This window comes from Lissotriton vulgaris, chromosome 7 (assembly GCF_964263255.1).
Source record: "Lissotriton vulgaris chromosome 7, aLisVul1.2, whole genome shotgun sequence".
NCBI lineage: Eukaryota > Metazoa > Chordata > Amphibia > Caudata > Salamandridae > Lissotriton > Lissotriton vulgaris.
In genome coordinates this window covers 838,472,350-838,499,195 of record NC_141695.1, presented here as the reverse complement: position 1 = coordinate 838,499,195, position 26,846 = coordinate 838,472,350, and the positions used below count along the sequence as shown (strand labels likewise).

General features: G+C 44.3%; 1 protein-coding gene across 2 annotated transcripts in view; it reads right to left on the bottom strand.

Annotated features, from left to right (window-relative positions):
- LRRC45 (leucine rich repeat containing 45) overlaps positions 1-26,846 on the bottom strand; it is a 493,704-nt gene that overhangs the window by 255,552 nt on the left and 211,306 nt on the right. For both annotated transcript variants that reach the window (XM_086931189.1, XM_086931190.1), the window contains exon 12: positions 14,388-14,499. In XM_086931189.1, coding sequence (XP_086787315.1) covers positions 14,388-14,499 — 112 coding nt within the window. The remainder of the gene's footprint in view (positions 1-14,387; positions 14,500-26,846) is intronic.

Here is a 26,846-nt window from a genome sequence, read left to right as displayed (position 1 = left end):
AAAAGCCACTTTCCACGTTAGGAATTGTATTTCACACGAGTGTAGAGGTTCAAAAGGTGGTCCCATCAGTCTGGTTAGAACCACGTTCAGGTTACAGACAGGTGAAGGTGGGTGTCTTGAAGGAATCACTCGTTTGAGTCCCTCCATGAAAGCTTTAATAGCAGGTACTCTGTAGAGTGAAAGGTGCTGCCTATTCTGAAGATAAGGTGCCACCGCAGCTAAATGGATACGTATGGAACTGTAGGCTAGATTGCATCTGTGTAAATGTAACAGATAACATATGATGTTTTGAGTTGATGCATCTAGCGGATTTATGTCATTATTGTTACAATAGATGACAAATCGTTTCCACTTTGCCGCATAGCATGCTCTGGTTGTAGGTCTCCTTGCCTCTTTGATAATATTCATACAGTCAGGAGGCAAGTTCAGGTAACCAAACTCTATGACTTCAGGAGCCAGATCGCAAGGTTCAACTGTTGGGGATCTGGGTGCTGAATGTCTCCATGGCTCTGCGTTAAAAGACTGGGTGTTAATCGCAGCCTTTGATGAGGCACCACGGAAAGTTCTAGGAACGTGGTGCTTCGCCCACGTTGGAGCAACTAGGATGAGTGTCATTGAGTGTTGTCGCAGTTTGCATGCCACTAGTGGTATGAGCGGGGCTGGGGGAAAAGCGTACGCAAACCTGCCTGACCAGTTCATCCATATCGCATTGCCCTGAGACTGCGGATATGGAAACCTGGGGGCGAAGTTTTGGCATTTTGCGTTTTCCCTTGTGGCGAACAGGTCTATCTCTGGGTGACTCCACTGCTGGAAGTACAGTTGTAGCACTGAGGGATGTATCTCCCACTTGTGCATCTGGTGGCTGTGTCTGCTGAGCAGATCCACCATCTGGTTGTCCCTGCCTGGGAGGTGTTCCGCCATGAGGAAGATGTTTCTCTGAATGGCCCACTTCCACATGCTTTGCGCTAGATGTGACAACTGTGGAGAGTGTGTCCCTCCCTGCTTCTGTATGTAGTACATGGCAGTCATGTTGTCCGTCCGGATCAACACGACTTTGTTGCACAAACGTACTTTGAACGCCTTCATTGCCATGAAGATTGCCATCAGTTCCAGCAGGTTGATGTGCATCTTCCTTTGCTGTGTCGTCCATAGTCCCTGCACTGTGTAATGGAGGACATGCGCTCCCCATCCCAGGAGAGATGTGTCCTTTGTAAGCACTATTTGTGGTACAGGCTCTTGGAACGGTCATCCCCTGCAAAGGTTTTTTGGGTTCCACCAATGCAGAGAGTTGTATGCGCGACCGGTCACCAACACTAGGTCTTTTAGTTGTCCTTGAGCCTGGTTCCACTGCTGTGCTAAGTACTCCTGAAGCGGACGCATGTGTAGTCTCGCGTGAGGGACTATGAAGATGCAGGAGGCCATCATGCCTATCAACTGCATAAACACCCGTGCTGGGAGCGAGTGTTGGGGTCTGAATTTCTGAATCAGTAATTGAATGCTGTTGATCCTTGCTGAGTTTGGCTGTGCCTTTGCTGCCAGAGTGTCTACTGTTGCTCCTAGGTACTTTTGTACGTGGGCGGGTTGGAGATGAGACTTTGTGTAGTTTAATGAGAATCTGAGGCTGTGTAGGAGGTGAATAGTGCGGGACACGTGGCTGGCACATTGCTTGGCTGACTTAGCTTGGATAAGCCAGTGGGCTGTTGTCACCCCGAAAGGCAGGACCTTGAACTGGTAGTGCTGATTCTGTATGGTAAACCTGAGATACTTCCTGTGTGCTGGATGTATCGGTATGTGGTAATATGCATCTTTTAGGTCTAGTGTTGCGAGCAAATCTCCCTGACTGAGCAACGGTAGAACCTGCTGTAAAGTGAGCATGTGAAAATGTTCTGACAAAATGTATTGGTTTAGGGGCCTGAGGTCTAGTATTGGTCTGAGAGACCCGTCCTTTTTGGGGATTAAGAAGTACAGCGAGTATACCCCTGTACCCTGTTGTTGTATAGGGACGAGTTCTATGGCCCCTTTTTGCAGCATGCTGATGACTTCTTGCTGCAATAAGTGTATGTGCTCTGCGGACATAGGACGGTGTCTTGGGGGTATGTTGGGTGGAGTGGAGGTTAGCTCTAGACAATAGCCGTACTGAATAAGTTGTCTAACCCACCTGTCTGTGGTAATGCTTTCCCAGACTGGCAGGAACTGTTGTAATCGTCCCCCGACCGGTGTACATGGTGTGGGGGCAGTGACAGGGCGTCACTGTTTAGGTCTGCGTGCTCCCTTTATTGTATGGAGTCTGCTGGGATGCCTGGCCTCGTGCAGCTCCTCTGTTACCAGAGCGACTAAAGGAGCCTCCTCTGAATTGTTGTGACTGCAAGGCACCCATAGACTTGGCTGTCTCTGTGTCTTTTTTAATCTTCTCTAATATTGTGTCCAAATCAGGACCAAATAAATAATCAGGGTTCGCAGGCTGATTTAATAATGTGGTTTGAATCTCAGGTTTGAACCCAGAGATGCATAACCAAGCATGTCTCCTGAGCATGACACTTGTGTTGATGGCCCTGGCTGCTGTGTCTGCTGCGTCTAGCGCACATTTAATGGATGCGTTGGATAGGAGTTTCCCCTCCTGTATCAGTGTTTCTGCTCCCTCCTTGTAGACATCAGGCAAATGTTGTAGCAGTTGCTCTAGTGTGTCATAATGCGCCCTCTCGTAACTGGCTAATAGGGCTTGTGTATTAGAAATTCTCCAGATATTAGCTGCTTGAGCAGCTACTCTTTTTCCCGAAGCTTCTAATATCTTAGACTCCTTGTCTGGAGGAGGAGCATCACCAGTGGTCTGTGAGTTGGCACGCTTACGAGCATTTGATACCACCAAAGAGTCCAATGGCAGCTGTCCCTTAATATATGTAGGGTCCACAGGCGCCGGTCTGTATTTTCTTTCGATTCTGGGGTTAACAACTCTTGCTCTAGTGGTTTCCTTGAAAATGTCTCCTGCGTGTTTAAGGACACCTTTCAACATTGGCAATGTCTTGACTGATTTCTCTGAAGTGGAGAAAGTGTCAAACAGGAAGTCCTCTTCAATTGGGTCAGCATGCATTTCCACATCATGATTCAGTGCTGCCCTTTCTATTAATGCGTTAAACGCAAATGTATCCTCTGTTGGCGAAGTCTTAACAGGATAAGAAGGAGTGTCAGGAATAGGCTGTGACTCCCCCGGGTCAACAGGGTCTGTCCAGGCTTGAGTCTGGTCATCCTGATCCGTGTCCGCAGGATAATTATATTGTTCATCGTAGTCATACCCCATATCCTCATTAGAGCGTGTGGGTGAGTATGCAGAAGTGTCCTGGCCATGGTACCTTACAGTCTCAAAAAGGACAGGCGATGTTGAAGAATCCCTTTTCTTTTTGAGTGGAATTTTATATGATTCCAGATGATTTTCCGACCTGATTTTCCTTTGATAAATAGTTAGTCTGCCGGAGTAGATATGTAGCTTCGACTGCTCATCATAGGAGGGCTCTTGGTACACAATGTCCTCTTCAAGAGAGTGACTCCTCTTTCCCATCGACACCTTCTTGGGTGTTTCGATCCCGGTTTTCGGCTCGAGCGCCTTAGGGCGTGCAGTCGGGGGTAGTCCGAATTTTATCGGTGGCATATTTTTTGTCGACAGACTGACCTTCTTCGGGGCCGGCGTCGATATTGGCTCGGCCGACTTTGCCTTTTCGCCAATATGTTTTTGGCCTTGCGACGACTTAGGCGCTTGTTGCGTTGGAGGGGCACTCTTCTGCCTCGACTCGACGTGCTCCTTCGAGCTGCTTTTGGATTTCGGCTCGAGGCCTTTTACGCGCTGTGGCCTGTTGACTCGGTGCTTCGGATCGAGAACCTTCTAAGACTAGAGTCCCTTATTTGTGTCGCCGTCCGTCGACGTCGACCTCGTCGGTTCGACGTGCTTGACTTTAGTGATGGACTTTAGCGCACCGATCTTCGGCTCGACACCCTTTCTTTGTGACCCCGAAGGGTCGTCGACACTTTTTTTCTTGGTCGAATCCGATGGGTTCGAACTCTTCGATCCGAAGACTGTCTTCAGCAGTTTCGGTTTCGTTTTCGACTCGATGGCTTTTGGTTTCGATTTAAGTAGTTCGACCGATGGCTCGTGTGATATATTCTTAGCCGGGCCGAGACGCGGGGCTATAGAATGTTCGCATGCTCTTGGCTAAGGCCTTCCGGCGATGCCTCGACCTGAGCCCTTGGAAGTCTTTCAGTGTCTGTTCCGGGCCCCGTACTGACTATTGGGCCAGGTCCATCGCTCGAGTCGTCAACGACGGCTCCGATGGGGGATGCGTCGTCCCTTACCTCGACGACGTTTTCACCCTCGACATTCTCTTCGTCGTCTTCATAATAGGTGGAGTCATGGTAGGAACCGGGATCTGACTGCTGTTCTGGATCCTCAGTCTCGACGACCTCATCGTCTTCTTCATCGAAGATATTCACAGGGTCGGGCGCTGGCTTCGTCATAGACTGCCTCGCTGCACGTCGAAGCCTAAGCGTCTTCTTAGACCTGAATTGAGCACAAGCTAGACAGTTGGCATCATTGTGCTCCGGTGATAAGCACTTGTTGCAGACCGGGTGTACATCGATGTGTGGGTACTTAGAGTTACAAAGAGGATATCGTTTGAACGGGCTCCGTTCCATCGACGATCGGGCCTCTGGTGTCGAAAAGGCCCGAGGCTCTCTTCAACGTCCTGCTTGAAAGAACTGGAACAAAGTACTCGAAAAAACAATACCGACGACCCCGAAGGCCTTTTGGCCTTTAGAAAAGTTTCCGAACTTGAGTAAAGAAAAGTACATCCGAACCCAATGGCGGAAAAAAACAATCTGAGGATGGAGAGGATGCCCATGCGCACTGTAGTCCGGGGGAGGAGCCACCTATCTTGTGATACTTCGAAGACTCTTCCAGGACAACAATGTGCAATCATCCGGACCCAACACTAGGCGGCGATCTATGCACAGATATGAATTCAGCAGCCCACATGCCTCGAACCTAGTAGTTTTGCTAGATATTATGAGACCCTATACGCAAAAGAGATGTTGTGATAGCCGTTCAAATAGATAAATTCATAAATGCATTACCTCCGCAACCACTGTCCTCAACAGCTAGGGCACCACGTGAAGCGCTTCTCACAGTGGAAGAACTGAGTGGCGTCCTTGCGGATCTTCAGCACGGGAAGGTCCCTGGTCCCAATGGGTTCCCTAGCAAATTCTTCAGAGCCTTTATGCCTTAGGCCTGAGCCCATTTGATAGGTGTGATCCAGCCTGTGCTCAAAGAAATGCATATGCCCCTAGATTGGAGACACACCAAAATAGCAGTGCTTCCCAAACACTGACATCAGCCAGAGGTTCATTCTGCTTATCGTCCGATATCTCTATTAAACATTGAAGTCAAACTCCTTGCAAAGACCTTAGACAATAGACTGATGCCACACATGCAAGATCTTGTCCATCCGGACAAAGCAGGCTTTATGCCTCACGTCATAATATACAACAATGCTGCCTCTCACCTGAGATTATCAATGAGCGGTGGTAGAGCTCGCATGACGATCCAGGCTACGCCGTGAAGAGGCGGGTTATGGGAGAGAAATCTGTACCTAACCTACTATACAGTGAATCGAATAGTGGTGCCCTCATCCGCAACTAGGGTGGCGATACAGGTGTGGTAACGTTCCCTTCGAAGAATTGGGTAGTGGGGGCACCCAACACGAGAGACACTATTGTGGTAGGGGGCTCTTACTCCACACGTGACAGGGCTGAGGGGCTTCCAAGAATGGGACCACATAGGTATATCGACATTGGGTGATGTTATGCGGGCCACATACTCATGTCGTTCCAAGAGCTCCAATCCGAATTTTCAATGTCCCACAGCCAAATCTATAAATATCTGCAGTTGCGTCATGCCCTTTTTCCTCCCAGATTTCAATCTGATTGAAGGTAAGCATCCTATATTTACCAGACCTTAGCTACAAACAGCTCCATTACACATTGGGTGCACTTAGGACGGCATGGCAAAATGATATCAGTGATATAGATGATGATGATTGGGTGGAAGGCTTGGAATCTCCTTGTGGGCGGTGATAGCTTCTCGCCTACATATAATTTAGTTTAAATATCTCCATACAGCCTACTTTACTAGATACCTGTTGTGGCGTATGGGACTTATTAGCTCTCCTCTATGCCTGCTGTGCGTGACTGAGGAAGGTACCTTTTTACAAACAGTCTAGGGTTGTAGGGTGATAGACTGCTTTTAGCAGGGTTTTGTGTCCTGCTTGGCCAAGGTGCTTGCATGGGATATCCCACCTACCCTGAAACTGATCCTTTTGCATAGTACAGAAGTTATATGTGGCAACAGTTATAAGCATCATCTATTATTTCTCGCCCTTACCCTGGCCAAGAGAGATATTGCACAACAATGGAAGGCTGCTGAAATGCCACTTCTGAGTGTTTGGAATCATGGCATGGAGGTTTGCATGGGACTTGAGGTCACAGTATTTCAGACATGGGGATGCCCCCAAAAACATCCTAAAACCTGGCAGAGGTGAACAGACTATCAGGGTTTGATTTTAGAACCCACACAAACTGCTGAGTTGCAGTTGGATGCCAAAATTCAATGATACAGTCAGAACGCATGAGATGATCCTTGGAGTTTATACCATAAGTTCGTATGAGTCTTTGGACGCTGGGTCGGGGTGGGCCAGGGGTACTGGTGGTCGGATGTGCACTTGTTTATGTTCTCTGAGACTCTTTTCTTCTCTCTATTTTTCTCCTCCTTTGCTGATCTCCTTGTTGGATATGATGTTATACAGTCGATCATGTAGCGTAATGTATATGTCCGTGGCCAGGCTAGGTCACGTTGTTGGCCAAAACACTATAAAATTTGTTCGGGATAAATAAATATTCCCATTCGCAAGACTGGACTGGAAATGTTTTGGTAGCTCTCGCAAGACGACAGGAGGCGTAGGTGAATACATAGCTCCACACACAGCACCACGTGATGTCACTGAAGCCATAAGAAGCCTGCGTGGACATTGCGACATCAGTTTCCACGCATTGTTTTTTTACGTGCCTTGCGAGGCAAGCAGATGGAATGAACATCAAAATTGCAAGTATCGTTTCTAACTCAATATCAAAGATTTTTTATATAACAAAAAATACTTATAAATACTAAAAATACATAAATAGATTCCTTTGGTATATACAGACAAGCAACGGGGAGAAGAGTGAATCAGTAAGGAACCCGCAGGTAGATACTGAATCCACCAGAAAAAGTGTTACTGAAGGTAAATAACTTCTTCTTCTGATGGATAAATCTACCTGCCGATTCTTCACCTTTTGAATCAAGTACCCAAGCAGTCCCACTCTCGTAGATGAGTGCATCTCTTCTATACCAAAAAAACTTACAAAACAGAACGAGCGAAGTGACCATCCCTCCTCAATTTTAAATCTAAATAGTGTTTCCCAGAAGTGTGAAGGGAGGACCAAGTCTTTGTTTTAAATATATCTACTACAGGAACTTATTCCTCTAGCTAAAGCAGAAGCAGAAGATGTAGCTCTCTATAGTAGAATGATCACAAATACCTCCAATGTCATCTTTGTGAGCCATTGCAGAGCAGATTTTATTACAAAGGATGATCCCTCTGGACAGAGTTTTGCCTTTCCTTTCATTTTTCCAATGTATCCCACAAAATGATGGTCATCCACCCTGAATTCACGTGTCCTGTCCACATAAAAACTGACAGCCCTTTCGAGGTCCAATCGATTAAGTCTTTCCTCCACTTACAGAAGGATAGGGAGTAGCATAGAAAGATGAAAGGGTAATGGACTGACCCAAATAGAAGGGAGTGACCACTTTCAGCAGGAATGCAGTCCTGGTTCTCAATACCAACTTATCAGGAAAGAAAGTTGTAAAAGGAGGTTTAACAATTAAAGTCTTGTAGCTCACTAACTCACCTTGCAGAAGTCACAGCAATGAGAAAAATATTCTTAAATGTTAGAAGTCTCAAGGGACAACTATGAAGAGGTTCAAAATAACACGTCAAATATGTAAGAACCAAAATAAGATCATACTGAGGCATAATTAAATGAGTGGGAGGGTATTTATTTGCAAGTCCCCTAATGAACCTTCAAACTATTGAACCTTCAAACTATAGGAGACTTAAACAGAGAAGGTTGATCTGGTAAACTGGGAAATGCTGAAAGGGCAGACAAATAACCCTTAACCATGGGAACTGCAAAGCCTTGCTGAGCCAAAAAGAGAGCAAAATATCAGACAAATTGGCAAAATATCACACAAATTGGCCTTTAAAGGATCTAATGAATTAACTGCACACCAGGTAACAAATGTCGTCCATCTAAGCCATCTGCCAGCATAACCAATTTGCTGGAATGACTTCTGGATGAAAAAATAGATCCACCACAGTAGGGGGAAATGAAAAGGAACTCTGGTAACCCCATTCAATCTCCAGGCATATAGGTGCAGGCTCTGGAGGTGGGGATGTAAACCCTACCCCTGCCACTGCCAGAGGAAGTCTGCCCTGATATGGGCACAGGGAGATGTGAATGAGGTCTGCATACCACAACCTTCGTGGCCAGCCGGGGACTAATAACATTACTTGAGCCTGGGTGAGGCAAATCTTCCTCAGCACCCAAAGAATCAAGGGTATGGGAGTGAACATAAAGCAGCTGGGAACTCCAGCTTAATTGGAATGCGTCCCCTAATGGTCCCTGCACCAGATACTGGAGGATGCACAACAACTTGCAGTGTACGGTCTCCCGAGGGACAAAGAGGTCTATCTGAGGAGCCCCCACCATAACTAGAAAATATGAAGAACCACTTCTGGATGGAGTCGTCACTTGTGGTCGACTGAAAAAAGCCGGCTGAGAGTGTCCGCACACACGTTGAGAACTCCATCCAAGTGATGTGCTATCACACAAATCTGATGATCCTGAGCCCTAAACCAGAGTCAAAGAGTACCTCTGCAGGTAAGAGACAACCCTACTCCTCCTTTCTTGTTGATGTCCCACATCGCAGTGGTGTTGTCTGTCAAAGCTTGCACTGGCTGACTGCGAATGGAAGGGAAAAGGCCTTGAAAGCCAGACGAAAAACCCACAGTTCTAACAGATTGATATGAAACAACTGTTCTTCTGGACAGCAAAGTCTTCTGATCCCCAGATCCTCCAAATGAGCTTCCCAACCTAAGGTGGAGGCATCTGTTATGACTGTGGCCACCAGAATAGGAGGGTGAAACGACTCTCCTTGAGATAGATTGCCGGATACAATGCACTATTGCAGAGCCATTGCAGTGTCTCTGGAGATCTTGACAGAAGCCTGAAGGTCCTCACTATGCTGAAACCACAGCCTGCGGAGACACCACTGCAGGGCCCTCATGAGCCAGCGTGTACGGGTTACCAACAGAATACAGGAAGCAAGTAGACCCAACAGGGGCAAGACCTTCAGGACTGGAACCATTGCTCCAATCTGCAACTTCAAAATCATAGCCTGAATGTCCAGAATCCTCTGAGGAGGAGGACGGGCTCAACTCACCGTAGTGTCCAGTACTGTCCCTATAAACAGGGTTCCCTGTTGATGGAAATGCCCAGGAGTCATCACCTGCAAGTGATGCAACACCAACTCCAGAGACTTGGCTTTGATGAGTTAATGGTCTAGGTTAGGGTGAGATGAGCTGCAACCACTGCCATCACCTTCTTGAAGACTCAAGGCGGCCGAAGTAAGGCAAACAGGTGGATCTCAAACTTATAATGTTAAGGCGCCATCCTGAAGCAGAGGTACTTGCTGTACGACTGCAGAATAGGGATGAAAAAAGTAAGCATCCTGCAAGACAATTAAAACCAGCCAGTCTTCTTTCTCCAGCACAAGAAGCACCTGAGCTAGGGTCAGCATCTTGAACTTTTCCTGCTTGAGAAATCAGTCAAAATCCTGAGGTCTAAAATCGGTTGCAAGTGACCGTCCTTCTTGAGAATCAGTAAATAACATGAGTAGCATCCCTGACCCGGTTCCTTCTCTGGAACCAACTCCACGGCACCCTTCTGAAGTAAGGATTGGAGCTCTTGTATAGGTAGCTGATAATGGTCAGTGGAATGTAAATTCATAAGGGCGGAAAGGGTGAGGAAAATTACTGGACGAGTAGAGCATACCCCCTTTCCACAATATTTAATACCCAAAGGTCCGATATTATGGAACTCCACTGATGTAGAATCTGGGACACACGTTCTCTCACCAGTAAAGAATGCTTTAAGATGGTAAAACTAGGGCAGCTTTCCTGCAGTGTTGGCTGAGGAGGAAGAGGATGAGGAAGAATATGGGTGAAGCGGAACAGCTCATTGTCTACCCCTCCCACACCCCCTGTAATTTGTGTTAAAGGGGCTGGAAGACTGCTGCTCTCGCCCACAAAAAGAAAAGCTTCTGGCAAAACATCAGAATCTTTTAAATTGCCTGTAGATGTTGAGTTCAGATTGAAGACCCAAAGAATGAGGTGTTACATTGCTTTCTTTAAAATGTTCAAGAGCATGATCTGATTTAGCGCACACAAATGAGAACCATCAAAGGGCAAATCCATCAAAACATTCTGCACATCTTGAAAAAACTCAGAACTGCTCAACCATGCCTACCTTCTGGCAGAAAACAATGTGCTCATAGCTCTAGCCATAGTATCCAGCGGTATCCGACGGGTTGCAGCTTTGCCATCATTCAAAAATTCAGAAAAACATCCCTGAACATCATCAGGCAATTTTGGAACAACACACCTGGTAGAAGGCCGAGGTGTACAGATGGAGCGACAACCCAGCAGGCAGATTTTAGTGCCATGGTGCCCGATGAGAAAACCTTTTTTATAGACTGTTTCCATATTTTAGGATTCTCTATCTACATGTGAAGCAGGAAAAGATCCAGGAGTCAACTTTAAGGAACATGAGGCCTGAACAACCAAACTCTCAGACGAAGGATGAGAGAACAAAAAGAGGGGACTGTCTGATAATGAAGAATATAGTACCTTAGTCAGTATGTTTGATTTCAGCTTCGTAGTGAAAAGAGGCAACTCAACATTTTCTGCCGCTTTCCTTATAATCGAATGGTATGAAGTGACCTCTGGAGGCAGAATGCCCTTTGGAGACAATTCCCATTCTGGAGATGTATCCAAATCACTTGCCTGACACAACCCTTCAAAGTCTGGGTCCAATAAGGGCTGCTCCACTATTTCACCCTATTTCTCTTCTTGGGGTTCTTTCTCTATAAAGAAATATTGTCCCTCTTCTATGAGCCGTTGGCCCTCTCTTCTCGACCTATGTGCAGTGTTGGCAATGACGTCAGATATGCAAGAAGATGCACTGAAGTTGAAGCTTCTGATGTTGGTACGAAAGTAGTCAGAGGAGTCACTTGTGCGCAGCCAATACCTCTACAGGTCAAAGGATCAAAGGATCAAAGGAGATGGGGTCTTTTCCAGGAATGTCTACCGGATTTGTCCAGAAAACTTGGGCCATTGGCATTAATGGCATAAAAGGTGCCTGCTGGTAAGGCATCGGAAATACTTCCAGAGAATAAGCCAAGGGACCCACAGGGTCCGCAGCAGCACCAGATGGACTCATCGCCCTATTGACGTTGCATTTTTAACCCCCCTCTCAGCTTGACCGGTTATTCTGAAAGGCTTTTTAATTACATACCAAAAAGAGGTTCTACACCTGGCATGCTGCTAGACGCCTGTTTGGAAGAATAAAATGTGCTTCTATATGCTCATCTTTACAGCCATCCCTGGTATGTACACTGACCCATTCCCCACACTCCATGAAACCTCTACAATTCTCAATGGAGAGTTTGCACAGTTATGCATTGAGGACGCAGAAAAAAGGGAACTGATGTCACCAAGTTGATTGTGGCCTCTTATGGCTCCAGTGACATCATGCGGTGCTGTGGGTGGAGCCATGTATTTACCGACACCCCCTGTCAACGTGAGAGAACTATTGAACTATTGAAAAGTTTCAGGTCTAAGCTGGAGCATGGGGATATTCAAAAGGTGAGGAATCAAAAGGCGAGCAATCTGCAGGTAGATGTATCCATCAGAACAAACAGGGCAGGTCATAGGACAAAACAGAATCAATATGTACCTTGAAAAGAAACACATCTTTATGCCTCAACTTCTGAAGGCGCTTAAAGTAATCCAAGATGCTATCTATGGCCACTGGGGAGAATAACACCCATACATCATTACCCCTCTGCAGAAATATAGGTATATGTCAAAATGCTTTGAAAAAACTCCCATATACCAAACAAGCTGTAAACTGCAAGATTTGATTTGTATTTAGGTTCTTTAAGTATCTGCTGGAGGGGTGGTGAGAGGGAGGATGATGTGCATAATAGTTGTTGGGGATCCGGTTCCAAGGGACAGATATTTTAAAAACTGTTGCCTGGCTTTATTATTAATATGCAATACTCTTGGGCTCCTTACTTCTGCTGTTTGGATCAACTGGAGAGGCACTAGACTTTTCCTGGATATCCAAATCTTTCAAATTGACATTATATATATATATCTTGTAGAAAAATCCGCAATGGCGCAGCGATATACATTTGTGGAGATGCCATCATCCAATATATTTTGCAACAGGCAATTTAATATTTAAGTGATATGTTTGTAAAGTTCCTGAATGTTCAATCTTCACTTATAAATGTTGTGAAGTTGGGCACATATGTCATACCACGTATACCAAAACAGGTCAGGTACCCAATTCTCACATAATGATTGTTACCTTCCCCACAGAGAGTCAATGAATACTTTCTGTCCTCAATTTTAGGGTTAGTGACAAAGCTACCTATAATCAGAATAAAGCCTGTTTAGTGGCTAGTTCCCAGTGTGACCTGACAATCTGAATATATATGCAATATTTTACAGTGAAATCACATCTCCTTATATACACAGTCACAAAACCAAAACATGCTTTTAAATGTCCACATCCATGGGATTTTGCAAGATAGAGCTTCGACTTCTCTGCTCAGTCTCCAGTATCAAAAGCCACGTTTTAACCCCCTCCCAGCCTGCCTAGTTATTCTGAAAGGCTTGGTAACTACATAACACAAAGAGGGTCTGCACCTGGAATCCTGCAATGCTCTTGTATGGAAGACCAAATGTGCTTCTATATACACATCCTTACACCTACCCCAGGTATGCACACTGACCCATTCCTTACACTCCCCCATGCCATCTCTCCAATATCTCATCTCCATTACACCTCACCAATAAGTCACCTTCCTCACACACTAGTTTACCTGACTCTTACCTCTTCCAATCCTCCACCATTATACCTTGCACATCATTTCAGTCACACAGCTCACAAAAACTCACCTGCATCATACCCTAAACAATGCCTTATCTTATGCATACGTCTCGAAGAGATGACCTGATATTCTCCTCACTGTACCCCCTGCCTCCAAACTGAATTCAGTACATTTACATTTCCTGCCTCTGCCGAGGCCAGGGAGCACAAAGTCATATTTAAATTCTCGGCATTCCACCTGAGACTTTACACCCCAGCACTTAACTATGTTCAGAGAACATAATCAGAAACTACAGATTATTAAAACTGCAACAAATTCACATCATGGCAATCCAGACAGTAAGCTCACACACATCATAAGAGGCTTCTTTAGTAAGGCTTCCATACATCCACAGCATGTTATCTGAGACTTTATTCTAAATAAGGTTTCCCTAGCCTCACAGTGTGTCACCTGATGCTTTATGCTATGGAAGGAATCAGTAGTTTTCAGTATGTCACCGAAGAATGTATCCGGCTCTCTAGGCTCATAACACATCATGTGAAATCTTATTTTCTGGGAGCATCCTTAAGCTCACAACCCTCCTTTGAGACTATATCCTTTAAGAACTTGATACAATCAAATGTCAGTGAAACCCCTAACCTTTCTAAGGTTGCCCCACATTCAGAGAATAAAGCCCAATGCTTATATGACTTAAGTCTTCACTAAGGCTTTGGAAGACTCACAACCGGATACTATACACAAGCTTAGGCTTTCTAAACCCCAGAGCAATTCATAGAAGATGTAACATGCTTAAGACTTTCCTGCACTGAAAGCACATCACCCCTAGACTGTAAGCCTTCTAGGGCTCTGGTAGACTCAAATCATTTTACTTGGGAACGCATACAATTTTAGGCTTTGGTAAGCTGTCTGCATGCCATCCGGCTGTAAAGTTTCGCTAAATTAATCGAACTACATATTGAACTGCATCTTACCTAGGGCTTTCTGATGCTTAAAGTATCTCACCTGGGACTGCATCTGATCTAAGGGTTCCTTATGCTTGCATGAAGCCTTGTCATCAAGATCTCACCTTCTGCCTGCACCGCTCTCAGCTTCAGTTCAGCATTAGTGTTGGTCAGTTCCTGCTTCAGCTCAAAAAGCCGATCATGTTGAGACTTGCACTTTCTCTCCAATTCCTCAACCTACAAGGAAACTCATACATGTAAGAAAAGTTATATGCATCAGCTCCTATTCTGTCTTTTTTCACAATTTTTGGAAGCAGGTCTGCTGAATAGTCACAGATGTATTTTGTTTCCAAGAATTCAACAAAAGTTGCAGCAAACTGCATTGGATTTTTTTAGTTTGGCATTTTTTCCACAGGATAATGGCTGTGCTGATGGCACACTTGCATTAATTTGCCCTCCAAGCGCTACAGATTTTTTATATAGGAGTAGAAAGACACAGCACTCCTTAAAACATACAGTTTGCCAAGCTGGGTCAGTAATAACGATCTTATGACTACATTTCCTGGTTCCACTCATGATTCCTATTATTTTCTATTCAGAAAAGGGGGTGGTGATGGACCGAGTTTCTGAATTAAGCAGAATACTCCTACCCAGTCAACAGATCAGGGCTTGATCCATCACCGTTTTTTAGCTCACTGCACCATCCCAGCTCAGAACCTGGCTACATGCAAATTAGTCTGTCCCTGTCCCAGTGCATCATGGGAACAGGGCAAACCAAACTACCAAGCCAATTCTTTCACTGGGAAGGAAACAAGCTTCCGGGGACCGGTTTCTGGCATTACAGCCGTCTTCGGCCCGGCTTGCTTGAATCCTGATGGTGCAATGAGCAAGGGACTCACATCTGAGTATACCCTTCCACGCTTATGGTGGACAAAACGATTCAGAAAAGGGGGTAGTGTCTCCTTTCTGGTGAAGAATTGGCTTGGTAGTTTAGTCTGCCCTGTTCCCATGATGCACTGGGCCAGGGACAGACTGATTTGCATATAGCCAGGTTCTGAGCTGGGATGGTGCAGTGAGATAAATAACGGTGATGGATCAAGCCCTGATCTTTGGACTGGGTAAGAGTGGTCTGCTTAATTCAGACACTCTGTTCATCACCACCCCCTTTTCTAAATCGTTTTTGGCCACTATAGGTGTGGCAGGGTATACTCAGACATGAGTCCCTTTCTCACTGCACCATCAGGATTCAAGCAAGCCGGGCCGAAGACGGCTGAAATGCCAGAAACCGGTCCCCGGTAGCTTGTCTCCTTTCTGGTGAAGAATTGGCTTGGTAGTTTAGTCTGCCCTGTTCCCATGATGCACTGGGCCAGGGACAGACTGATTTGCATATAGCCAGGTTCTGAGCTGGGATGGTGCAGTGAGATAAATAACGGTGATGGATCAAGCCCTGATCTTTGGACTGGGTAAGAGTGGTCTGCTTAATTCAGACACTCTGTTCAACACCACCCCCTTTTCTGAATCGTTTTTGGCCACTATAGGTGTGGCAGGGTATACTCAGACATGAGTCCCTTTCTCACTGCACCATCAGGATTCAAGCAAGCCGGGCCGAAGATGGCTGAAATGCCAGAAACCGGTCCCCGGTAGCTTGTCTCCTTTCTGGTGAAGAATTGGCTTGGTAGTTTAGTCTGCCCTGTTCCCATGATGCACTGGGCCAGGGACAGACTGATTTGCATATAGCCAGGTTCTGAGCTGGGATGGTGCAGTGAGATAAATAACGGTGATGGATCAAGCCCTGATCTTTGGACTGGGTAAGAGTGGTCTGCTTAATTCAGACACTCTGTTCATCACCACCCCCTTTTCTGAATCCTATTATTTTCTGGCACTGTGCCAAATACACCCGGCTTGCAAGAGGAGAGTTTAGGGATGACTTTCTTTTCGGTATTTATACTAATCTACATTAACTTTTAGTTAATTATACATAATGTATATTTTTGTCTGTAAATTCTATTTGTGTTATGAGACAGTGCTTATGTACTACACACTTGAATAATGACCTCAGACATCAGTCTTAACTAAAAGGGAAGCACTGCAGTAGAATATTGGGCACAGGTGAACAAAAGCTGTTACAAGACAGATTTTTGGTCTGTTTAAGGCAAGGTTCCGCTGCCTTCACAAGAATGGGAGAGCACTCCATTATATTCCTCTCCAATGGCATGCTAGTTAGTGGCAGTATGTGTTATGCTACACAATAGAACAACAAGGAAGGAACTTCCAATCCAGCCAAACCATGACAGCTCTGAAGAAGAGGAACACCTCCCACCCCCAAACTCATCCCATGATAGCACCAGAGCAGCAGATGTAAGGGAGAGACTTAGATACATAACCTACAACTTTAAGGCAAGTCTATTAAAAACAATACATGCAATGTTAAATTAAGTAGTCAGTTGAAATGCAGGAAAGTAATTTTTATTTCCACGTTTATTTGACAAGAAAATGTGAAGACACAGTTGAATGGGATTGTGTAACCTTTTTGTCTTAACATTTTAAAATGCTCACTAATTTAACAGAATAAATATTACTTTTGGAGTTCACAAGACATTTTCAATGGGCCTTTCTTTCATGTGAGTGAGCCACTATATTAGTATGTAACTTATCTACTTCTACATCAGCAGCCTGACTCAGTGTACTGCTACAAATTATGACTTCCAACATAGACATACTACTCTGGCTTCAAGCTTCCTCACTTTCTAGAGCAGAGATAGCCTGGCCACTAGAACGTGTTTACATTGTTTGCAAAAACGCTACATATGATGTAAAATGACAAACTATTTGCAACATCTTTGCTGCAGTGTGTCATTTCTTGCTAAATATGTATGTTTCTCCAACTGAGAATCCCTAAAGCAGTTGCCAATGTTTCTATACTTTTAGCCATATTTTGCATTTTAACAACAATATGTTGATGTATTTTGTTATGTTGGTGTGTCCCCTCAACAATAGAGCCATGTAATACCTTCTTAGTTTTATTTACACTGTCATGGCTATTAATCATAGTAGCACTCAAAAAAGGTATCCCACCTCCTTACACTATATGTTGGGCACTATTCACTATTACAGATGTATTGCTGATTTAATTGCTAAAATGGAAGCAATTCATTTTTGTTTAATAACCCTCACACACTCTATGCTTCATCACCGGGTTCACAGTGACTCCTAAAGGGGTTGTGTTCCTGGAGGCACGGTTGTTTTACACAGTATAAGTGTAATCATTGTTGGTATATTCTTGATCCTCTACATCATCTACACCATGATAATCATGGCCGTCTGTAATATATTCTTCTATTGAAATTGAGAAATATATTGAATTACTTTTTTTATTTGACATAACATTCGTACAAGTGAAAGCATATTTAATATTTTCATTGAAAAAGTAATTCTCTTCAATATTATTCTCCTTATACAATTGACGTCTGTACATTCCATTTCACTATGGAAGCTGCATTACTTCTATAGGACTACAAATCCCATAATGCATTTATTGAACTTAAGAAATGTAAATGCATTGACAGTCAAATGTAATATGTTTACACACTTATGTACTACACACTTGAATAATGACCTCAGACATCAGTCTTAACTAAAAGGGAAGCACTGCAGTAGAATATTGGGCACAGGTGAACAAAAGCTGTTACAAGACAGATTTTTGGTCTGTTTAAGGCAAGGTTCCGCTGCCTTCACAAGAATGGGAGAGCACTCCATTATATTCCTCTCCAATGGCATGCTAGTTAGTGGCAGTATGTGTTATGCTACACAATAGAACAACAAGGAAGGAACTTCCAATCCAGCCAAACCATGACAGCTCTGAAGAAGAGGAACACCTCCCACCCCCAAACTCATCCCATGATAGCACCAGAGCAGCAGATGTAAGGGAGAGACTTAGATACATAACCTACAACTTTAAGGCAAGTCTATTAAAAACAATACATGCAATGTTAAATTAAGTAGTCAGTTGAAATGCAGGAAAGTAATTTTTATTTCCACGTTTATTTGACAAGAAAATGTGAAGACACAGTTGAATGGGATTGTGTAACCTTTTTGTCTTAACATTTTAAAATGCTCACTAATTTAACAGAATAAATATTACTTTTGGAGTTCACAAGACATTTTCAATGGGCCTTTCTTTCATGTGAGTGAGCCACTATATTAGTATGTAACTTATCTACTTCTACATCAGCAGCCTGACTCAGTGTACTGCTACAAATTATGACTTCCAACATAGACATACTACTCTGGCTTCAAGCTTCCTCACTTTCTAGAGCAGAGATAGCCTGACCACTAGAACGTGTTTACATTGTTTGCAAAAACGCTACATATGATGTAAAATGACAAACTATTTGCAACATCTTTGCTGCAGTGTGTCATTTCTTGCTAAATATGTATGTTTCTCCAACTGAGAATCCCTAAAGCAGTTGCCAATGTTTCTATACTTTTAGCCATATTTTGCATTTTAACAACAATATGTTGATGTATTTTGTTATGTTGGTGTGTCCCCTCAACAATAGAGCCATGTAATACCTTCTTAGTTTTATTTACACTGTCATGGCTATTAATCATAGTAGCACTCAAAAAAGGTATCCCACCTCCTTACACTATATGTTGGGCACTATTCACTATTACAGATGTATTGCTGATTTAATTGCTAAAATGGAAGCAATTCATTTTTGTTTAATAACCCTCACACACTCTATGCTTCATCACCGGGTTCACAGTGACTCCTAAAGGGGTTGTGTTCCTGGAGGCACGGTTGTTTTACACAGTATAAGTGTAATCATTGTTGGTATATTCTTGATCCTCTACATCATCTACACCATGATAATCATGGCCGTCTGTAATATATTCTTCTATTGAAATTGAGAAATATATTGAATTACTTTTTTTATTTGACATAACATTCGTACAAGTGAAAGCATATTTAATATTTTCATTGAAAAAGTAATTCTCTTCAATATTATTCTCCTTATACAATTGACGTCTGTACATTCCATTTCACTATGGAAGCTGCATTACTTCTATAGGACTACAAATCCCATAATGCATTTATTGAACTTAAGAAATGTAAATGCATTGACAGTCAAATGTAATATGTTTACACACAATGACATGACATTTATAATAAAGATCTTTAAAGCTTTTAAAGTAGCGTTGTACTAATTAAAAAAATAATTACACTAACTTGGGTTTTGCTGAGGAGGTTCAGACATGTCAATATTTGTAACGCCAGATCTTGCCTAATTAGTCAGGGTGCCTTTAATTGCCTCATTCACTGCTGTAGTTAGTGGCTGCGTAGACGGTCCCGCCCCAATGCTAGTAGCTTCCTTCCTCCTACTTGCCAGCTTTGGCTTCGTTCTTGAGCTATGGTCCAGCCACAATTTACAGATTTACGCAACACAGAGGGTTGTTACCCCCACAGCATTAATTTGCTCCTGAATACAAATCCATATTCTCTTTTTGAAGGCTTCTGGGATGGTTTTGGAAGCCATGTTAAAATGTTGATCATTATTTGCTACAGACTCCTTCACTAGTATAACAAAATTTAATCATCTGAGAACTCCTGCTTTCTAGCAGTCCTCTGCCTGCCATTCCTGACTTTTCGTTGCACCTTAAAGCTCTATCTTTGTGTTCAAACAGGTCCTTACTGCAAGCTCCTGTGTGTGCTTCTGAATGGCAGTTCTACAATATATTTCCTGATTGTCCTGTGATCAGGGTGAGTCTGGGTGCCATTTGCATTTTGCGAAAGTAAACAAATCGCTTTTTGAGCATCGCTATTGTAGGAAAGCGACTCCTAAGACAATACTGTTTTGGAAATTTAAGTGTAAGTAAATTTTGCAATATTGGGAAATCAAAGACTCTGGTTCTTATTTTGTTGTTTCATAATGCACACACATTGTTGTGTAGAAGGTTGCTGGACATAATGTGGGATGGATACAGCCCAAGCCCTAGCCACAGTGTACTGTAGTGTCAGGTCTTAAGGTTTACTGGACCCTAATATCACTAGTTGATTCTAATCTCTTCTAGGAGGGTAAAGGTTGGGTATGCTTTGAATGCCCTCCCCCCTTAATATTAACTCTTCATAACGCTCTTCAATGATTTAACATGCTGGGTAGTTCTCATGGGCACAAGTTCATGGAACTCTAAATAAGAGGTTGCAAAGCTTTGATGGTTCTGTTTAGCAGTGAGTGGAGGAGTGAGTTACCCGGAGGGTCTCAAGGCGCTTGGGGAGGGGGGGGGGGTGCTGCTACTGCTCGAACAGCCAGGTCTTGAGCTTCTTCCTGAAGGAGAGGTGGTCTTGGGTCAGGCGCAGGTCGGTCGGGAGGGAGTTCCAGGTCTTGGCGGCCAGGTAGGAGAAGGACCTTCCTCCTGTAGTCGTTCTTCGGATGCGAGGGACGGCGGCGAGGGCGTGACTGGCTGATCGGAGGTGGCGTTTGGGAGCGTAGAAGTTGATGCGGTTGTTGAGGTAGCTCGGGCCTTGATCGTGTAGGGCTTTGTGTGCGTGGGTGAGGAGACGGATGGTGATTCTTTTGTTGACGGGGAGCCAATGCAGGTCTCTCAGATGTCCGGAGATGTGGCTGTGTCGTGGGATGTCGAGGATGAGTCTGGCTGAGGTGTTCTGGATCCGCTGGAGTCTCTTCTGTAGCTTGGCGGTGGTTCCGGCGTAGAGGGCGTTGCCGTAGTCCAGTCGGCTGGTGACGAGGGCCTGGGTGACCGTCTTCCTGGTCTCGGTGGGGATCCACCGGAAGATCTTCCGTAGCATGCGCAGGATGTTGAAGCACGACGAGGAGACAGCGTTGACTTGTCTGGTCATGGAGAGGGAGGAGTCCAGGATGAAGCCCAGGTTGCGTGCGTGGTCTGTCGGTTTGGGTGCGGTGCCCAGAGCGGGGGGCCACCAGGAGTCGTCCCAGGCGGAGGGCGAGGAGCCCAGGATGAGGACTTCCGTCTTGTCTGAGTTCAGCTCTTCATCCTATTACTACTACTGGAATTCTTTCACCCTTGCTGGACACTGCTATTTTAATAGGACCTTCAAAAGTTTCATTAAGAACAATAAAGCTAACAAAAAAGAGATTCACACATATTTAGATGAATGTACCAATGGCAAACTTGAAAAGATTTTCTAAAGTTGCTCAAATTATGTCCCAAAGCCGGTCTAAAAATAAAACATACTTGCCACTCTGAATAAATGCATGTTTCTAGTTCGTAATTTCTTTTTTGTATGATTTTAATTGTTACTGTTACATTAAATCTGTGCCTAATATCTCATTATACATATTGGTTTCGCTTCCAGTAATGATCTTTGTTCTCATTTATAGAAACATGTAGAAAACCAAACATCATAAAAATTCTTTGACAAGAGTGACTAAAGGAGAAAAATGAGGATCTGTGACAAAAAGTCCTTCTTCAGTTATTTCACCCTACTTTACAATAGATATCAATGACATGTTATGCACCTTAACATTAGAATAGTGTTACATAAATAAGGCATACTAACATGGGTTGTGTCAGTGATGAGGCTCATCTCAGCTTCTAGCTTTTAATTTTTACCAGTAGTTAGAGGCAAATACCAAGTAGTTATGTGTTATTCCACAGTGGTCTGATTTACAAGTGGGCATTTTCAGTTGACTGAGAAGTCACTCCCCGGTAGGTAGACTGAGGATGGGTGAGAATGCCCAGGGGTGAGCATGAGGGCCCTTCCGACAGGTCAATACCTATGTGCAAGTGCCCGTGCCATCACTTTATAATGCTGTTGTAAACAAGCTCCTTCCCGCCACTTGGCAGTGGAGCCAGCCAAAACAATATCCACATTTAAGAAGTAACAATGAAAGAACTGCACAAAGATTGAGCTGTGCAAGTCCCGTAGTAACAGCTCACCCATTTGTGTCTTTGAACATTGTCTGGCATAGAGAGAATTGTCAACTTGTGGCCACTCTGCAATGCATGTTAATGGGAGCCTTACTGAAGAGTTTGGCAAAAGCGGTTTTACCTGCAGCTGCAAGGACTTAAAAAACTACGTAGGCTAGGACTTTTTTAATCTAAACCATAACCCTCCTAAAGCCAAAGTATAAGCTCATGAAAAGAATGTATGCCACGAACCTTTCAATTATAGCACTACAGAAAAGTGCAAATATTTTGGCTGTTTTAATCTATCTAGAATGATCTGAAAGTCTGCTTTTATCCTGAGAGCGCAAAATGATCTCTATGCTGGAGACAATAAATTAGGATAAATTCTATATTGCACTGAAAGGAACTTTGCTGGTTGAAAAATAGGATGTTTGAAAGTCACACAACTTGCCAGACAAGATAACAGCTAAACAAAGGGGTTGGGGATTCAAGGAGAAAAACAGTTATAAATTACATATATCTTAAGGAGAAGAGAAGCTGCTTAATTGCTCAAGGGTGTTGGTTGTTTCAGGGTGTCAAGAATCTCCTACCATAGCCATTGATGTTGCTGGCTACAAAAGGAAAACGTTTTCCATCACCTATCCAAATCTGGATACACAGTCTGTTAGAAAACAACTAAGCCTGAAATCAATGACCAGATGTATGAAGCATTTAAATAGTTGCAAGCACACCAATTTGGTGTTTGTCAAGTTTAAAATGGGATTCCAATTGATACTGATCCGGTAGTGTGTTGAAGATGTTCCTACCCAATTGGTATTTTATTTAATGTTTTCATTTATTTTTATTATTTTTCAAGTTTTATATAATGCGAACTTGAGCCGAAGGTATCAAAGTACTTTGCAGAGTATGCACAATACACATATACAAGGAATACAAAGGAAAAAGTACAGGGTAAAAATTTACAATAGATGATGCAGTAGGTGGACAAAAAGAGTTCAAAGGTAGTGATGGTAGGTTGGTGCGAGGCAGGAGTAGATGAACAGTTATTAGCAGAGGTAGAGATGTTCAGGCTCTTTGAAGCTTGAGTGGGAAGTGTATTATTATTATTATTATTGCATTTATTGAGCGCACAGCTACCCGGAGGTTTCCCGGCGCTTGCCTTGGGAACCCGTCCTTGCTTTTCCCTGTGAGATAGCCCCTACAGGGCATCCCCAAGGTGAAAGCCAGGCATCCCGCCGCAGGGGGCCGTTGTGGAGATTAAGCAAGCTTAATGCCCAGAGTTGCAGAGTGAGAACCCATGATTAGAGCAGGCACCGAAGCGAGAATTATCGAGTCCGTGGACATTTGAGCTCAAGACCCTGCCGCGTCTGGAATTGAACCCTGGTCCCTGGTCTGACCTCAGCTTCCGCGTCTGCCTGCTCTACACCGTGAGCCACACTTCTCCACGTATCCAGAGAGATTGATTGTTTTAGAAGGTAGTGTTAAGGTATTTGTTGAAGAGCAGTAGGTTGAGATTTTTTCTGAAGTTTAGGAATGATTGCGTATTACATAGATCCTGTGGCAGAGTATTCCAAATTCTGGGTGCATTCCCCGAGAACGTACAGGTGAGTTATTTTTTTTCTCACATTTGGGAGGAACTAGGAGTAGATTGGTTGAGCTTCACAAAGGCCTCTTTCGGCCAGCTTTTGAAAGTCTGTGTGCGAGGTAGAAAGGTTTTTCAGTGTAAAGAGCTTTGTGGGCTATGCAAACCATTTTGAATGTGTATCAAAATGTTGTGATAGAAATCTTCTGAAAAAACACTGACATTTCTTAGACACCTGGGAAGGGCCCCCTTTCTAAATGTAAATAAAAAAGTTTGTTTAGAAATAGGCAGTAGTCCCAGAAACATCTGCCAACTCTCAAACTTTATTTTTTATATATATTTTTATTGAAAGAAGAAAAACAAGAGGAAATATTACACATATCAGGTGTCATACAATAGAATACATTGCAACGGTGAGCAGGCGAATAAGCCGATGTGGTAAAATCAGTGCACAGGAGTGTGGGACGTCAACATGAACAGGTATATGAACAAGGAGAAACAGTACGATCCGCAACCCCGTTAAGCTGATGCCAGCAAGGTCCGTCCGTCCACGATTCAGGATAATTAAGACCAGAGTAGACCCCAAGATATGTGAAAAAGATCGACTCAGGATAAGCAACCCACCTCTCATAATAAGGGGAAAGGAAAGAAAAAGGCCATAGTACTAAACAAAGACAAAATAACCCCCCCCATTCTCCCCACCCTGCGCCCCTGCAATGGCTACGGCCTAACCCCACTAGCAGCGTGCCTGTCGCCCAACAACTAAGACCTGAAAGAAGGAAAAGAGTGGAGGAGGAGATGTCATACAGGCTTCCGGTCCCTCCCACTCCCCGCCAGAAGCAAACCACCCCTAATTATAGTCAAAACATTGTGAAGCAGCAATTACAAACCAACCGGGGGAGTTTGTGAAAACCGCCCGACTCCTGCATCATTATAGGCTACAAGTCCCGTATCTAATGAAGCCTTTTTATCAAACCCAGACAATCAAACTCAACCCTGGCCACTCCGATTTTTCATGCGAGCTCTCTCAGCTCGAACCGCCATCTCGACTGGAGAATCAAAACGTTCAAGAAAGTCAAAGTCAGTACGGTAGGATCGAATCCAAAGTATTAGTACTCGAAGTCCACAAGTCAAACGGTGATATTTGTCCACAAACAGTAAGTTGCGAGAACATAGTTGAACCAACTGGGAGGAAAAGAATGATAAATCAATCCAATAGTCACTGAGGAAATTGTCCCGGAGTATAAGATCGGCTGTGTCCATCTTGGGCGGTATCAGCATTGAGTACGACGAGTTTTTGGTAGTTCCAGGCTCGCTAGCTCTTGTTCGGGAGCTGACAAAAAACACCAGATCTGGTTTCCGCAAGGGGCCCTCTGTCTCAGGCATGCCCTGCTTCGCGGGTAACTAAGTATGGGCGGAAAATCCGTTACGCTCGCGGATTTTGCGGATTTTCGGTAAATTCGCAATCCGCGAGATTTGCGAATTTCCCGCAAAATCCGCAAATTCGCACGCAGCGGATTTTTTTTCCTGGTGATACAATTTTGCGGCGTGCGGCGTTTATCATCGTTTGCCGAGTTACTTTTCTTGATATTTTGCGAGTGCTGCGCCATTTTGGATCTTGCTGCGGGATCCCGCGGGAATTTGGCAAGCGCGATTACGTAATCGCGGCTTGCCAACTTTTACAGCGAGCGTTTGTCAACGCGAGTACGCCGTGATCACGTATCGCGGTACTTGAGATGCGGCGAGCAGCAACAATCTCGCACACGCGAAAATATAAAATTTGCAATTCTGCACAAGAAATCCACCAGCAAGCAGCATAAACCTTCTTGAAATGCTATTTTTTATCTGAATAACTCCTTAGGTTGACATTTGCCTGCACTTTTTTTGCGAGGAGTCCATTTTGGGGAGGGGGTGGGGGGGTGGATCGGAAGGAAGTGCCCCACAGTCTTCAACTTCCTGTTCCTGTCCAGCAGGCTCCTCCCAGTGCTTTGTCCATCTCCTGGTCACTTTTCATTTGGATCTGGAGCTGGAAGGATTACTTTTTGTGGATGCTGCTGGATATTTGGATATTTGGATTTGAGGCCTTTTTGACTTTTGGATCACTTTTGGATTAGAAATTTCACAAGTAAGTTTGTTTGGGGCATTACAGTTGCTGCAAGTACAATTTTGGAATTTTCGATTTTTGGGCTGTTTTGGGGCCTTTTGCCCAGGGGTACTCAGTGGTGGGTGCACTGAGTCTTTCTGTGGGGTGTTTTGAATTTAAACATCATGGAGGGGCTGGGTGGCTTGGGATTGTGCTGATTTTTCTGTGATTTTCGTTTTTTTGGCCTGTTGTGGCCTTTTCACCCGGGGTAGTGAGTGGTGCATGTGCCTAGTCTTTCTGTGGGTTGTCTTGAATTTAAACATCATGGAGGGGCTGGATCATGGCATGGGATTGTGCTGATTTTTCTGTGATTTTCGTTTTTTGGGCCTGTTGTGGATGGACAGGCTATGTGGGTGGGGGCCATTTTGAGTGCTGCTACAGGCCCTGGCCATGTGCTGTGATGGAGGGGGCCATTTTGAATGCAGGGAGTGTTCCCAGGCCTGCACCCATTTTGCCTAGCTTTCATCCATTATGCCCAGGGCCCAGGGGTAGTGAGTGGTGCATTTGCCTAGTCTTTCTGTGGGTTGTCTTGAATATAAACATCATGGCATGGGATTGTGGTGATTTTTCAGTGATTTTCGTTTTTTGGGTCTGTTGTGGATGGACAGGCCATGTGGTTGGGGGCCATTTTGAGTGCTGCTACAGGCCCTGGCCATGTGCTGTGATGGAGGGGGCCATTTTGAAAGCAGTGAGTGTTCTCAGGCCTGCACCCATTTTGCCTAGCTTTCATCCAATATGCCCAGGGGTAGTGAGTGGTGCATGTGCCTAGTCTTTCTGTGGGTTGTCTTGAATTTAAACATCATGGCATGGGATTGTGCTGATTTTTCTGTGATTTTCGTTTTTTGGCCTGTTGTAGTGGCCTTTTCACCAGGGGTAGTGACTAGTGAGTGTTGCATGTGCCTCGTCTTTCTGTGGGGTGTCTTGAATTTAAGCATCATGGAGGGCATGGGATTGTGCTGATTTTTCTGT